The sequence below is a fragment of the Ranitomeya variabilis genome, chromosome 3, assembly GCF_051348905.1.
Source record: "Ranitomeya variabilis isolate aRanVar5 chromosome 3, aRanVar5.hap1, whole genome shotgun sequence".
Lineage (NCBI taxonomy): Eukaryota > Metazoa > Chordata > Amphibia > Anura > Dendrobatidae > Ranitomeya > Ranitomeya variabilis.
Window position 1 is genome coordinate 217,656,977 of NC_135234.1, and position 15,707 is coordinate 217,672,683.

General features: G+C 48.6%; 1 protein-coding gene across 5 annotated transcripts in view; it reads left to right on the forward strand.

Moving 5' to 3' along the window:
• The window catches only part of PFKFB2 (6-phosphofructo-2-kinase/fructose-2,6-biphosphatase 2), a 96,842-nt gene that overhangs the window by 34,179 nt on the left and 46,956 nt on the right, over positions 1 to 15,707 (forward strand). For 2 of the 5 annotated variants that reach the window (XR_013223777.1, XM_077295177.1), the window contains exons 1-3: positions 10,720 to 10,950; positions 14,039 to 14,173; positions 14,875 to 15,000. Coding sequence is in view for 4 of the 5 variants with exons in the window: in XM_077295177.1 (XP_077151292.1) it covers positions 10,809 to 10,950; positions 14,039 to 14,173; positions 14,875 to 15,000 (403 nt within the window). In the remaining variant the exon portion in view is untranslated. Of the gene's footprint in view, positions 1 to 10,718; positions 10,951 to 13,905; positions 13,927 to 14,038; positions 14,174 to 14,874; positions 15,001 to 15,707 lie in introns of those variants that run through there. The other 3 variants (XM_077295178.1, XM_077295180.1, XM_077295179.1) reach the window with 3 other exon arrangements.

The window sequence follows — 15,707 nt, forward strand, 5'->3', positions numbered from 1 at the left end:
AGAGGCCTGGCAGGCCCGCACAGACCCCCGAGAGGCCCGTAAGGCCCCAGCAGGCCCACACAGACCCCCGAGAGGCCCGTACAGGCCCCGGCAGGCCCGCACAGGCCCCGGCAGGCCCGCATAGACCCCCGAGAGGCCCACACAGACACCGCCAGCACACACAGACACGCACAGTCTCCGCCCACGCACCGCCCACACTCTTCCCCCCTCCCAAACTGGATGTACAAGGAAAAAAGGGTTTATGTTCATTCCGATATTTGTGTCCCATTGACTTGCATTGGTTTCCGGTATCGGAATCGGCGATACCCGATATTTTTGGGGTATCTTTCCGATCCAATCCGATCCGATATTTCCCGATATGTATGTATGTTGTATGTATGTAGTATGTATCTAGTATGTATGTTGTATGTATGTATGTATGTAGTATGTTGTATGTATGTAGTATGTATGTTTGTGGGGTTTTTTTTACATTCAACACATTAGCCGGATGATGGGACTACTTCTGTCCCATCATTGGCTAATGTGTCAATCACTGTCATTGTAGCAGGCATAGCCCGATGGGACTTGTAGTCCCATTGGACGATGCCTGCACACAGATACAAAGACCCCCGAGAGGCCCGCACAGACCCCCGAGAGGCCCGCACAGACCCCCGAGAGGCCCACACAGACCCCCGGCAGGCCCGCACAGACCCCCGAGAGGCCCGTACAGGCCCCTTCAGGCCTGCACAGGCCCCCGAGAGGCCTGTATAGGCCCCGGCAGGCCCGCATAGACTCCCGAGAGGCCCGTACAGGCCCCGGCAGGCCCGCACAGACCCCCGAGAGGCCCGTACAGACACCCGGGAGGCCCGCACAGATCCCCGAGAGGCCCGTACAGGCCCCGGCAGGTCTGCACAGACCCCCGAGAGGCCTGGCAGGCCTGCACAGACCCCCGAGAGGCCCATACAGGCCCCGGCAGGCCCACATAGTCCCCCGAGAGGCCCGCACAGGCCCCGGCAGGTCTGCACAGACCTCCGAGAGGCCTGGCAGGCCTGCACAGACCCCCGAGAGGCCCATACAGGCCCCGGCAGGCCCACATAGTCCCCCGAGAGGCCCGTACAGGCCCCCGAGAGGCCCGTACAGACCCCCGAGAGGCCCATACAGACCCCCGAGAGGCCCGTACAGGCCCCCAAGAGGCCCGTACAGACCCCCGGCAGGCCCGCACAGACCCCCGAGAGGCCCGTACAGGCCCCGGCAGGCCCGCACAGACCCCCGAGAGGCCTGGCAGGCCCGCACAGACCCCCGAGAGGCCCGTACAGGCCCGCACAGACCCCCGAGAGGCCCGTAAGGCCCCGGCAGGCCTGCACAGACCCCTGAGGGGCCTGGCAGGCCCGCACAGACCCCCGAGAGGCCCGTACAGGCCCCGGCAGGCCCGCACAGACCCCCAAGAGGCCCGTACAGGCCCCAGCAGGCCCGCACAGACCCCTGAGAGGCCCGTACAGGCCCCGGCAGGCCCGCACAGACCCCCGAGAGGCCCATACAGGCCACGGCAGGCCCGCACAGACCCCCGAGAGGCCCACACAGGCCCCTGCAGGCCCGCACAGACCCCCAAGAGGCCCGCACAGACACCGTCCGCACACACAGACACGCAGAGTCTCCGCCCACGCACCACCCACACTCTTCCCCCCTCCCGAACTGGATGTGCAAGGAAAGAAAGGGTTTATTTTCATTCCAATATTTGTGTCCCATTGACTTGCATTGGTTTCCGGTATCGGAATCGGCGATACCCGATATTTTTGGGGTATCGGTCCGATCCAATTCGATCCGATATTTCCCAATATCGGAAGGTATCGCTCAACACTAATTATGGGTGATCATATAATTAGATGGCGGAATAATTGATTATTATACTATGGGGGTATTATTACTGGAAGAGGGTGATTGCGATCGAACAATTTGAGGGGGATTCTAATCCCAATACATTTCCACTGTACAATTAGAAATCAAGTGCATATTCCCTGCTGTTAATGGCGGTTTTGCAGCCACCAACAATAAGTCATATATTTCTGATTAATATCTAATGATACGACTGGAAGAGGCGGTGAGTTTTAGGAAATTTGTTGTTAGTAGCTTCGCATACTGATTATTACACGAGACCCAAGCCAAAGGTTGGGTCGCGCGCCACTCCTGGGCCAGTACTTTATGCTTGCCCCCAGGCTAGTCAGCCCCTGATCAGGGCAATCTTCATTTCTGCGCCCCAGTATCTTGAGCGCCTCCTGTGTTTCCTAGGACCAGACATCATGTGAGACCTTGTCACCAGGCTCACACAGTGTCATGATGGGCACCTCTTGCACTTATTAGACACATCATGATGACGTGGTGCTTAGTAATGGCAAGGGGTGCCCAGGGGTCCGGGCACAAGTGAAAACTAGCCTGATCTAGGTGGCATATAGTTCTGGACCTGATGTCGGACCAGGGCAGCACAAATCTTTTAGCTCCGCTTTGCAGAGCCCTTTTATTTTTTCCTGAAAATGCACATTGGGTTGTTGTTATACAGTATGTGGCAGCGGACTTTGTAATAGATTAGCAATTATTCAGGCTTTAATGAATTAGGAACAAAATCTTATCTCTTTTGACAAATAAGTCATGAATTATACCTCAGCATTATTTATTCCACATTGGTATCTATTAGCTACGCATGAAAAACAGAATACAATCTTAATGGTTCGTTATCAGCTAACAGCATTAAGTGGATGCGGGTGCTGCTAATGAAGCGTACAAGATCCCATATTCATCCGAGAGTGCCACTAACTATAAAACATTTGCACTTAGTGTGTTTTCTTTAGTACTTTATATGGGGAGATATAGTATATTAATGCACCCATGCCAGTATTCTCACTTATTTACATTGAAAAAATACAGGGTTTGGCATGAATGTTATGACTGTATTTTTGTTTTTACAAACTGTGAAGGACAGAAGGATCCAGTTCAAATTGTAATAGTCCCACCCATGCCATTTGTAGAAATAGTATCCTTTTTGATACTATATGTCATGTCTCAGTTTGTGGATTCAATCCAGTGACCTTTAAAATTTCTTCGATATGACGTTTATTTGTGAAAAATTCAGAAATTTGACAAAAATGTAGAAAATTTTGAAATTTTCAAACTTTTAATTTTTATGTCTTTAAATGAGAGTTATGTCACAGAACTATTTCCATATGTCTACTTTACATCAGCACAATTTTTGAATTTTTTGTTGTTGTTAGGAAGTTAGAAGGGTTAAAATTTGACCGTCAATTTCTAATTTTTCCAATAAAATTTACAAAACCATTTTTTAGGGTCCACATCACATTTTAAGAGATTTTGAGGGGCCTATATAAAATACCCAAAAGTGACAGCATTTTAAAAACTGCACCCCTAAAGGTGCTCAAAACCACATTCAAAAAGTTAATTAACCCTTCAGGTGCTTCACAAGAATTTTTGTAATTTGGAAGAAAAAAATTAACATCTTTTTTTCACAAAAATGTTAATTTAGACCCAAATTTCTTTCTTTTCACAAGGGAAACAAAAGAAATTGGACCCCAAAATTTGTTGTGAAATTCTTCCTGAGCACGACAATACCCCATATGTGGGGGAAAAGTACTCTTTGGGCGAAAGGTAGGGCTCAGAAGGGAAGGAGCACCGTTAATCGAAAGAGAATGCTATGTCCAGTGTGGAGAGTCAATGATATGCCTAAACAGTGGAAATCCCTCACAAGTGACCCTATTTTGGAAACTAAGGAAGGAATGTATCTAGATGTGTGGTGATGTGTGGTGAGAAACTTGATCCCCCAGGTGCTTCACAGAAGTTTATAACATTAAGCTGTGAAAATAAAAAATTACATTTTTCCCACAAAAAATTTATTTTAGCCCCATTTTTTAAATTTCACAAGGGTAATGGGAGAAATTGCACCGATCCCCCATATGTGGGATAAACTACTGTTTGGGCGCACAGCAGGGTTCGGAAAGGAAGGAGTGACTTTTTGGAATGCAGACTTTGATGACATTTCGTGCGGGTGTCATGTCGTGCTTGGAGAACCCTTGGTGTGCATAAACAGTGGAAAACCCCACAAGTGACCCCATTTATGAAACTGAACCTGTCAAGGAATTTATCTAGATGTGTGGTGAGCACCTTCAACCCTCAAGTGCTTCACAGAATTTTACAAAGACAATGTGTGAAAATGGAAAAAAGAATCCCCACAAAACTGTAGTCTCAGCCCCATTTTTTTCATTTTCACAAGGATATCAGGAGAAAAAGGACTCCAAAATGTGTTATCCATATTCTTCTCAGTACACCATATGTGGTTAAATTCTACTTTTGAGACACAGTGCAAAGCTCAAAATGGAAGAAGCGCCATATTGGAGTTCAGATTTTGCTTCAATGGTTTGAGGGTGCCATGTCATATTGGCAGAGCCCCTAAGGTGCCAGAACAGCAGAAACCCTCCATATATGACCTCATTTTACATATTATACTCCCCTATTAATTTGTCAAGGGGTGCAATAATCATATAGACACCACAGGTGTGTCACAGAAAGTGGTGAAGAAAGAATTACCAATAAAATGTTGTTTTATCCCTAAGTTTTTAATTTTTCTAAGGGCTAATAGGAAAAAATGAACCTTACTTTGTTGGAAAAATTTCTCCTGAGTGCACCAATACCCTACATGTAAAAGTGAAACTCTTTTCAGGCACGGTGCAAAGCTCAGAGTGAAGGAGCACCATATTATAGTGCAGATTTAACTTTTATGATTTGCAGATTTTCCTTGAATAGTTTGCGGACTCCATACATAGAGCCCTTAAGTGGTAGAAGAGCAGAATTCCCCCTCAACTAACCCCATTTTGGAAATTATACCCCTTTGGGAATTTATCTACAGGTGTAGTGACGATTTTCACTCCATGGGTGTTTTCCAGAAACAAGCAGCACTGATTGTTACTGAGCAAATTGCAAACTGCCACTGTAGTGCCCAGTACATTGTAGTGACCAGTACGTTATGCCCAGCTTGTGCTTCTGGAGACAAGCACCCGTAATTTAGGCGGACTCTCATCACTACAGAAATACCAAACATGGATGATAAATGTGATTTAGGCATGCTCGGTCTCAGAAAGGAGAGGGGCATTTGGATTTGGGAGTGCAGAATTTACTGGATTTATTTTTGGGGTGCAAGAAGCCATAGCAGCTTTGCAGAGCCTTTCTACTACCAGTAATGTGGAAGCCCCTTTGTTATTTTTGTGGTTTGAGTTGAAGCTTTTATTGGGAACATTTTACACAACAATCACAGTTATCCTGCACTCTACACTGAGCACCTAATTTGGGATTTCCATCTAAATCTCCTAGTGACATGATTGAGATGAATCCCCCCGAGGGATCCATTCACTATAATGAGGCAGCAGAGTCAATCTGGACTCCATCTGGCCCCTATTCATTGGTTTCCTTCTTTTCAGAAGTGCAGAAACGTGGCGGTCTGCGCTTTTATGCATGTCTAAAAAGACAGACACAGCCGGATCACAGGCCAGACAGCGTTCACATTATAGGGAATTTTCTACCAGGGATTTTGTCTGAATCACGTATTTCAGAGATTTACACGGAAAGTCCGGTGTAAGCGCTTAGTGTAGAGCACAAGATAAATGTGAGTCGAGCCTTACAGCGATCTTTTAGAAGCAGAATGAAAAAATCAACAGCAGGTGAAGAATTGGCTTCATTTATTTTTTACTCTGTTCCTCATTCAGTATAACTGAATTGATGACTATTCTTTTGGTCGGTGCGAGATTTATAGCGTTTTTTATGTTTGGCCGCTGTCACACACTAAAAGACATTTTTTATTGCAAAAACATCGCCATATTTTGATAGCTATTTTTTTTCTATATTTCTCCAACAGAGTCATATCAGGGCTTGTTTCTTGCGGAGCGAGCTGATGTTTTTATTGGTACCATTTTCAGTCACATGACATTTTTTGCTTGCTTTCTATTCCGATTTTTGGGAGGCAAAGTGAACAAAAACCAGCAATTCAGGAATTGTTTTTTTTTTTTAAATGCCATTCCGCATGTGGTAAAATTGATAAGACAGCTTTATTCTTCTGTTCAGTGCGATTACAGCGATACCACATTTACAAGTGCTTCTCACAAAATTAGAATATCATCAAAAAGTTAATTTATTTCAGTTCTTCAATACAAAAAGTGAAACTCATATATTAGACAGAGTCATTACAAACAGAATGATCGATTTCAAGTATTTATCTCTGTTAATGTTGATGATTATGGCTTACAGCCAATGAAAACCCAAAAGTCATTATCTCAGTAAATTAGAATACTTTATAACATCCAGGTCCCTCCATATTGTAGTCATGTCCCCACATCCAGGTCCTCATATTATAGTTATGTCACTAGGTTTTAGAGGAGGAAAATAGAATAAAGTCAACAAAAAATATGTGGTCATTTCTGTACTAATATCCCCTATCCTGGTATATACCGTATATATCCCCAATCCAGGTATACATGACCCCACATCCCTATCCTGGTATCCGAGGCCCCCTCATGTCCATCCTGCTAAGCATCGTCTCCTCATCCCTATCCTGCTATGCATGGTCTCCTCATCCCTATTTTGATATGCATGGCCCCCTCATCCCTATACTAGTATGCATTGCCCCTTCATCTCCATGTACATCCAGGCATGTACTACGGAGGACAGAGAATGAACTTCAATCCAATATTGCAGCCAGCATGCAGCCGGCGGGTAAGGAAAGGGTGCATCAAACACCCGAAAACCCCGCCCCTATGGCTAAAGATTGTTCCCTCCAAATTCAGGTGACAGTGTGCCTTTAAAAGCAGAGGACAACTTCCGGAATACTCACTGCTCTCCACGCCTAGACTATAGGACTATTTGAGTGGAGAACAGTGAATATTCATTGATCTTTGATCTTTAATAGCGGGCATAGTAGCCGACTTCCTGCGGCCGGGTGATCACGTGTGCCCGCTACTTAATGGAATGAAGATTCACGTCTCCACTCCCATAAGCGTGAAGAGCAGTGAATATTCATTCTCTTTAGGTGCGGGCACAGGGGTTAGCCACAGCAGCCAGCTCCTGCCTCCTGTGATCGCCCAGCAGATGCGGAAAGACATGGCTGCACTTACTGTGCCCGCTATTGAAGAGAAAAGAATATTCACTGCTGTCCACTCAGATGGGTGTGGAGAGTCAAGAATATTCATTTCTCTTTAGCAGCGGGCACAGGGGTTAGCCACCTGGCTCCTGCCTCCTGTGACTGGCAGCTCCGCCACTGCTGCTCCCCCACCTCAGCAGGTACATCATTTCAATTGAATGTGCAACTGAGGACGCACATTCGCCGGAATTAAAACGCTGCCGTTGGTGGATCCCCTGAACCGGGCAGGGATGCCGAGGGGTCTACAGTGCCAGAGGGCCGCATGACGCAGCCTCAGGGGCCACATGTTTAAGACCCCTGACCTAAATGTTGCTAACATCTGTACAGGTCACAATAGCCAGCAGACTCTAAGGCCGTTATTTGGCCATGAATTGCCATGGCAAGCATCGGGACCATACAATCTCAAAGTGCCAATGGGGTTAAACAGGGAGCCCCCGCACTCTGTTAGGACCGTCTCCGAGACCAGTGTTGTCAGAGAGTGCAGGGATTGCTCAGGGAAATCAAACGGACACATACTGTGCTGCATCTGTACCTAATCCTTCATTATTAAGTAAAGTTGAATTGTTGAAAGAACACTTGAGTCTGGAGTTGATCGTGTGATGCCTGAATCTGGATCCAGGGACACAGGATCAAAAGGAACCCCGAAGCCTAACGTGAGTGTTCTGCTTTACACACATTCCACACGCCAGACGGGACATTACATTTTCTTTGCGGGGTGCCAGGGTTACAGGAACAGCAGCCCCTCACCATGACTACTACCATAGCCACCTCACATTGATAGTACTTTTCGTGATGTATTCATGTACTGATTATGCTTCTGGTGATTTAATTAATGTACTGATGCTGATTTTGGTGCTATATTCAAGTTCTGATGATGGTTCTAGTGATGGATGTATTCGTATACTGTAGGTGGTTGTGGTGCTGTATTCATGTACTAATGGTGGTTCTGGTGACGTATTCATGTACTGATGGTCACTCTGGTGCTGTGTTCATATACTGGTGGTTGTTACGGTGTTGAATTAATGGTATTTCTGGTGTTGCATTTATGTAGTCATGGTGGTTCTTGGGACATATTCATGTACTGATGATGGTTCTGGTGCATTTGTGTACTGATGATGGTTATGTTGAAGTATTCATGAACTGATTGAGGTTCTATTGCTGCATTAGTGGTTCTGGTGCTGTGTTAAAATACAGGTAGTAATCCGTAATTTGTCAGACTTGACAACAGATCATAGTAAGGTCAGTGTGCTGCCAATGCACACATGAACAACATAAAGTTTGCAAATGCAGTAATCTGCACCAAATATGTCAGTCAAACAAGTGTTTGACTAAAGCCCTCATACACTTTAGGTTGCTGCCAGCCAAACTATCGGATAGACTTTAGCTATCTCTTCCATCTCTCCCATACACAGTAGCGCTCGTTCTGCCAAGCTCTTCTGTGTTTGCTATGAGAGAACTGCTGCCAGACATCTCTGGAGGTGGGATATCTCTTAGAGAACAGAAGGATCTGCAGTGCAAAATCAAACATGCTGGATCCTTATCTCCTTCAACATCTTCTGTCAGGGGCACCATACATGTTAGAGCATCATCCTAACCTGTCAATATCAGCTGGTTCGACTGACATTAGTCTAAGGCTGGTTTCACACTTGCGTTTTGATCTGCAGCGTTTTAGCGCTAAAAAACGCATGCATTTTTTTTTCCTATACTTAACATTAAAAACGCATGCATTTTTTTAGCATGCGTTTTGACGCGTTTTCGGCAATGCATGCGTTTTTTGACACGTGCGTTTAGTTGCAGAAATGCAACCTGTAGTAATTTCTAGCGGCGTTTTTTTGCCGCAAAAAAACGCATGCGTTTATTCGCGGCAAAAAAATGCATTGCTGTCTATGTAAACGCATGCATTTTTAAGCACATGCGTTTGCTTGTGTTAAAAACGCATGCGTTTTTATAGAAAAACACAAGAAAAAACAAGAAAACCCTAACCCTAAACACAAGAAAAAACAAGAAAACCCTAACCCTAAACACAAGAAAAAACAAGAAAACCCTAACCCTAACCCTACGGTTACTAGGGATCCTAACCCTAACCCTAAGGTTAGGATCCCTAGTAACCCTAGGGATCCTAACCCTAACCCTTGGGGTTAGGGTTAGGATCCCTAGGGTTAGGGTTAGGGTTTGGGTTAGGATCCCTAGGGTTAGGGTTAGGGTTAGGATCCCTAGGGTTAGGGTTAGGGTTAGGATCCCTAGGGTTAGGATCCCTAGGGTTACTAGGGATCCTAACCCTAACCCTAGCTATTTCTGTTTATAGTGGGTTTTCTAGTTGATTTTGATGATTGGCAGCTGTCACACACTTCTCAGCATGCGTTTAAAAAACGCAAACGCAGGAAAAAACGCATGTAAACGCGGCAAAACGCCGCATTTTTTTTTCATGCAAAAACGCATGCGTCTAAAAAACGCGGCGTTTTGCCGCGTTTACATGCGTTTTTTCACCACATGCGTTTTTTTTTTAAATGCTGCAGATCAAAACGCAAGTGTGAAACCAGCCTAAGGCCTCTTTCACACTTCCGTTTTTTGCCATCCGTTACAATCCGTCGTTTTGGTAAAAAAACGGATCCTGCAAATGTGCCCGCAGGATGCGTTTTTTTGCCATAGACTTTTATTGACGACGGATTGCGGCAGATAGCCACACGTCGCATCCATCATGCAACGGATGCGTCGTGTTTTTGCGGTCCGTCGTGATGGAAACACGTTCAATGTAACATTTTTTCGTCCGTCGGATACGCCATTTCCGACCGCGCATGCGCCCCCTCCGCCCCGGACTTCATAATGGGCAGCGGATGCGTTGTAAAACTGCATCTGCTGCCCACGTTGTGCACAATTTTGCACAACATCCGACGGTACGTCGGGCCGACGGTTTGCGACGGCCCCGTACTGACGGAAATGTGAAAGAAGCCTAATGTGTATGGGTGCTTTAACTACCGTCCAAGGGATATGGGACTTTTTATTCTCACTAGTAGGGACGTGAGCACTTATTGAGCCCAGTGCAGCCTGAACACCAAATACAATCTATTGGCAGCCTGTTTTGAGGTTCGATTTTGGGGGTGACAGGTTCCCTTTAAGAATTGCTGTCGTGCGACACATATCGCTGTGCAGCTTAGCTCACGCAAAAGCGACTTCTCGCAGACGCGGTCACCTAAGGTTTACGTGTCAGTACACATCACGTGTGAACCCGGCGACACAGCAGACGGTTGCCATGGTGCCGCAGTCTAATTGTATTAAGAACACCTTCCTCCCTAGCCAATTGGCTGTCCTGAACACGCCCCTCAGGCAACACCACCTAAACGAACCAATCAACTAGCGGAGGCAAGGCATAGTTTATAAATGCAACCCTTGTCAGGGGCAGCCTCGGGGCGGGGCGTGCGATTCTTAGGCCGCCATGTTTACTGTGGGCAAATGGCTAGCTTTCTCTCTATCACCAGATTGGGAACAAAATAAACCTGTTACGCAAATCGCGACTGTTTGTAAAACACAACATCCCCTCACAAATGAGCCAGAAAGCCGCAGTTGGTAACCTGGGGGGTGAATAGCCCTGCACACGAGGGAAGCTAATACACGGTGCACTCCCAGGTGCCAGCCCCGGACCATGGACGTACAATGCAGCCGGCCGTACATGGCTCTAGGGGTGGCTGCCTCGTCGGTACCCGCCCTCCGTGACGTCACGCCAGAGCCGGTGCCGCGTCCTTCAGCAGATCCCCACCTGTGTGACCGAGACAACGGCAGCGCCGGTAAGAGCCCCGGTGTGTGACAGCCGCCTGCTGTACGAGGCTGCTCCGTGCGGGGGGCGGCTGCTGCACCTCCGGGGTCTTCCCGTTCATAATGTCCTGGTGTATTGTAATGGGGGAATTCGGAGGTCCCCACAGTAACGGACAGCATTAGTATGGGCGGTCAGTCCTGCTGGTCCTGGGGGGGGGATTGGCAGCACACTTGCATGGCAGGACACTAGTATGTTGGGGGCAGCATGCTAGTATGGGGGGGCAGTCCTGGTGGTACTTTGGGGGGGGGGCAAAGCACTAGTATTTGGGAGGGCACTGTGCACTAGTATGGCAGGGCACTAGTATGTGGGGGCAGGTCACTAGTACGGAGGGCAGTCCTGGTGGTCCTGTACTGGGGCAGCACTAGTATGACAAGGCACTAGTATGTTGGAGGCAGTGCACTAACATGGAAGGGCACAAGTATTTGGGAAGTAGGGCACTAGTATGTGGGGGGTGGTACACTAGTATGGCAGGGCAGGGCACTAGTAGGGCAGGGCACAGTCCTGATGGTCCTGTGCTGGGACAGCACTAGTATGTTGGAGGGCAGCGCATTAGTATGACAGGGCACTAGTATGTGGGAGGCAGTGCACTAGCTTAGCAGGGCACTAGTGTGTGGGAGGCAACACTCTAGCATAGCAGGGGCAGCGCACGTGTGTTGGAGGCAGCGCACTAGCATGGCAGGGCACTAGTATGTTGGGGGCAGGGCACAAGTATGGCAGGGCACTAGTATGTGAGGGAAGGGCACTAGTTTGGGGGGCAGTCCTGGTGGTCCTGTGCTGGGGCAGCACTAGTATGTGGGAGGGCAGCACCCTAGTACGTCAGGGCATTAGTGTATGGGGGACAGGGCACTAGTATGTTGGGAGCAACGCCCTAGTATGGCAGGGCACAAGTATGTGGGGGCAGGACACTAGTATGTGGGGGGCAGGGCACTAGTATGACAGTGCACTAGTATGTTGGGGGGCAGGGCACTATTATGACAGTGCACTAGTATGTGGGGACAGGGCACTAATATGACAGTGCACTAGTATGTGGGGGGGTAGGGCACTAGTATGACAGTGCACTAGTATGTGGGGGCAGGGCACTAGTATGACTGCACTAGTATGTGGAGGGCAGGGCACTAGTATGTGAGGGACAGTGCACTAGTATGTGGGGGGCAGGGCACTAGTATGTGGGGGGGCAGGGCACTAGTATGTGGGGGACAGCACACTAGTACATGGGAGGGCAGGGCACTAGTATGTGGGGGCAGGGCACTAGTATGTGAGGGACACTGCATTAGTATGTGGGGGGGCAGGGCACTAGTATGACAGTGCACTAGTATGTGGGGGGCAGGGCACTAGAATGACAGTGCACTAGTATGTGGGGGGGGCAGAGCACTAGTATGTGGGGGCAGGGCACTAGTATGACTGCACTAGTATGTGGGGGGACAGGGCACTAATATGTGGGGGACAGTGCACTAGTATGTGGGAGGGCAGGGCATTAGTATGTGGGGGACAGGGCACTAGAATGGCAGTGCACTAGTATGTGGGGGCAGGGCACTAGTATGACAGTGCACTAGTATGTGGGGGGGGCAGGGCACTAGTATGAGAGCGCACTAGTATGTGGGGGCAGGGCACTAGTATGTGGGGGGGCAGGGCACTAGTATGTGGGGGGAAGGGCACTAGAATGGCAGTGCACTAGTATGTGGGGGGCAGGGCACTAGTATGACAGTGCACTAGTATGTGGGGGGGCAGGGCACTAGTATGAGAGTGCACTAGAATGTGGGGGCAGGGCACTAGTATGAGAGCGCACTAGTATGTGGGGGCAGGGCACTAGAATGGCAGTGCACTAGTATGTGGGGGGCAGGGCACTAGTATGAGAGCGCACTAGTATGTGGGGGGCAGGGCACTAGTATGAGAGCGCACTAGTATATGGGGGCAGGGCACTAGTATGTGGGGGCAGGGCACTAGTATGAGAGCGCACTAGTATGTGGGGGGCAGGGCACTAGTATGACAGCTCACTAGTATGTGGGGACAGGGCACTAGTATGACAGCTCACTAGTATGTGGGGGCAGGGCACTAGTATGACAGCGCACTAGTATTTGGGGGGCAGGGCACTAGTATGACAGTCCACTAGTATGTTGGGGGGCAGGCCACTAGTATGTTGGGGGGCAGGCCACTAGTATGGCAGGGCACTAGCATGGCAGGGAAGTTGTATGTGGGATATATCGCACTAGTATGTGGGGGCAGGGCACTAGTATGTGGGGGGCAGGGCACTAGTATGACAGCTCACTAGTATGTGGGGGCAGGGCACTAGTATGACAGCTCACTAGTATGTGGGGGCAGGGCACTAATATGACAGCGCACTAGTATGTGGGGGGGCAGGGCACTAGTATGACAGTCCACTAGTATGTTGGGCGGCAGGGCACTAGTATGTTGGGCGGCAGGGCACTAGTAGTTGGGGGGCAGGCCACTAGTATGTTGGGGGGCAGGCTACTAGTGTGTGGGGGCAGTGCACTAGCATGGCAGGGAAGTTGTATGTGGGATATATCGCACTAGAATGTGGGGGACAGGGCACTAGTATGTGGGGGGCAGGGCACTAGTATGTGGGGGGCAGGGCACTAGTATGTGGGGGGCAGGGCACTAGTATGTGGGGGGCAGGGCACTAGTATGTGGGGGGCAGGGCACTAGTATGTGGGGGGCAGGGCACTAGTATGTGGGGGACAGGGCACTAGTATGTGGGGGACAGGGCACTAGTATGTGGGGGGCAGGGCACTAGTTTGTGGGGACAGGGCACTAGTATGTGGAGGACAGGGCACTAGTATGTGGGGGGCAGGGCACTAGTATGGCAGACCGGTGTAATCAGGTAGGCTGCACTTATCCCTACTGAGCTCTCCTGATGATATCTTGGTGATTTTCGCCCTCCCCTCTCCCCCATCACATACCGTCCTGTCCCCGGGGAGGGGGACCTCAGGTGTGTATACAGGATGTGCTGACTATCCGGACAGGAATGTGACAGCTCTGGAGGAATCCAGCCAGATCAGGAACGTACAACTTTGCACTTATACTACTTTTTTCTTTTGCAGTCTGTGGAGCGGCTGGGTCGGCGGTGATTTTCTCAGTACACGTCGCTGTCATGTCAGACGAGAAGAATCAGGACCCCGGACAGTTCAACGGTGCTGGAGGCAAAGTGCCAGCTAGAAACACAGAGAAGAAATGTTGTAAGTGATGACCCTAGTGCTGCGCTGCCGCTGGTGGGAAACCCTGATAGTCATGAGCTGATTGCCGCTGGCCGCTTTCTGTTTGTGAGGACGGTTCTCTCTGATCTCACTATAGCCTGCAGCCCCCCATTACCATACAATGAAGAGACATTCCATAAGCCCCCCATACACATCAGACTAATGCTGGACGTGCGCGCCAATATCGATGGATTATACCGACACTCCAATCTGTATTGGGAAGTCTCCAGAAGAAATGTCTGTCAGCAGCTTTTAATAGAGAACTCTGGAACGTTGGGGAGAGTGATGGATCCTAGGTATGGGAGAAACACCCAAGATGTCGACCAAATGATCGCTTGAAATATCATTCATCCATCTAATGTGTCCTGAGACCTTTAGATATTGGCCGGGTGACCAGTTATCTTGTACTCCCCTCCCATACACAGGAGCGCTGACACTGCCGAACGCTCTTTTGTTCTCTGAGAGAGTCGCTGACGGACATCTATGGAGACGGACTAGCTCTAGAGAAAAAAATGATTCGGCAGTCCAAAATCCGAACATGCTGGATCCTTAGCCCCCATACACTTTAGATTGTGTGACTGATCTTGCTGATTCGGAATGTATTTTTATCTACACATCATGTATAGTGGTCTTATCATTTACTACATTGCTATGGAAAGCTGAGCTCTCCATTTATTCCACAGCCTGGGCTTCATATATGACAAACTCTCCCACCTTGATTGTTATGATTGGTTTGCCGGCCAGAGGGAAGACGTACATGTCTAAGAAGTTGACCCGATACCTCAACTGGATTGGTGTGCCCACGAAAGGTAGGTCAGGAAACGTACAGTTTGCCAGTATGGTACGTTAGGGGGGCTTACATCACCTGACTTTCAGCATCAAAGGACTGCTGACCGGTAAATATTTACTAATGGGAGGTTGTTTAATGGCCTGTGTATACAGCAGATCACTCCTAACGATGCACATGGAACAATTAGTAATAGATTGTTCAGTGGGCCCAGGCTGCCTTTGTTCTCGGCAGCACAGATCCTGTTTACACAGAATGATGTGCTGTCTAGAACAATGATCTTTCTGCAAGCCAAAAGATCATTTCACCTGAAAATCAAGTGTTCTGCTCATTTGTCGGGTGATTGGCAGCCTGTTTACACTGAAAGATTTTTGTGAACGAGCTTTCCATAGTATCTTTGTTCACAATCTTGCAATGTAAATGGACCTTTATAGGAATCACCACTGCTGGCTAACCCCAATGTAATCAATTCAGGACTGGACTTAAAATACAAAATATACACTGTCCTCACAGAGGGCACACTTCCAGCAATGTCGACGCCACTGGTCCCGGGGGTGATGTGACATTGTAGTGTCACGTACCAGCCGCAGCCAATAGGCGACCATAGATCGCCTACAACCATTACAACTTCATTAGCGGGGATGTCCGCCCTCATGGAATATGGATGAGCTGCAGCTGACGAGCAACCACTCAATGGCTGCATCCAGCATGTGACTCCACAATGTCATA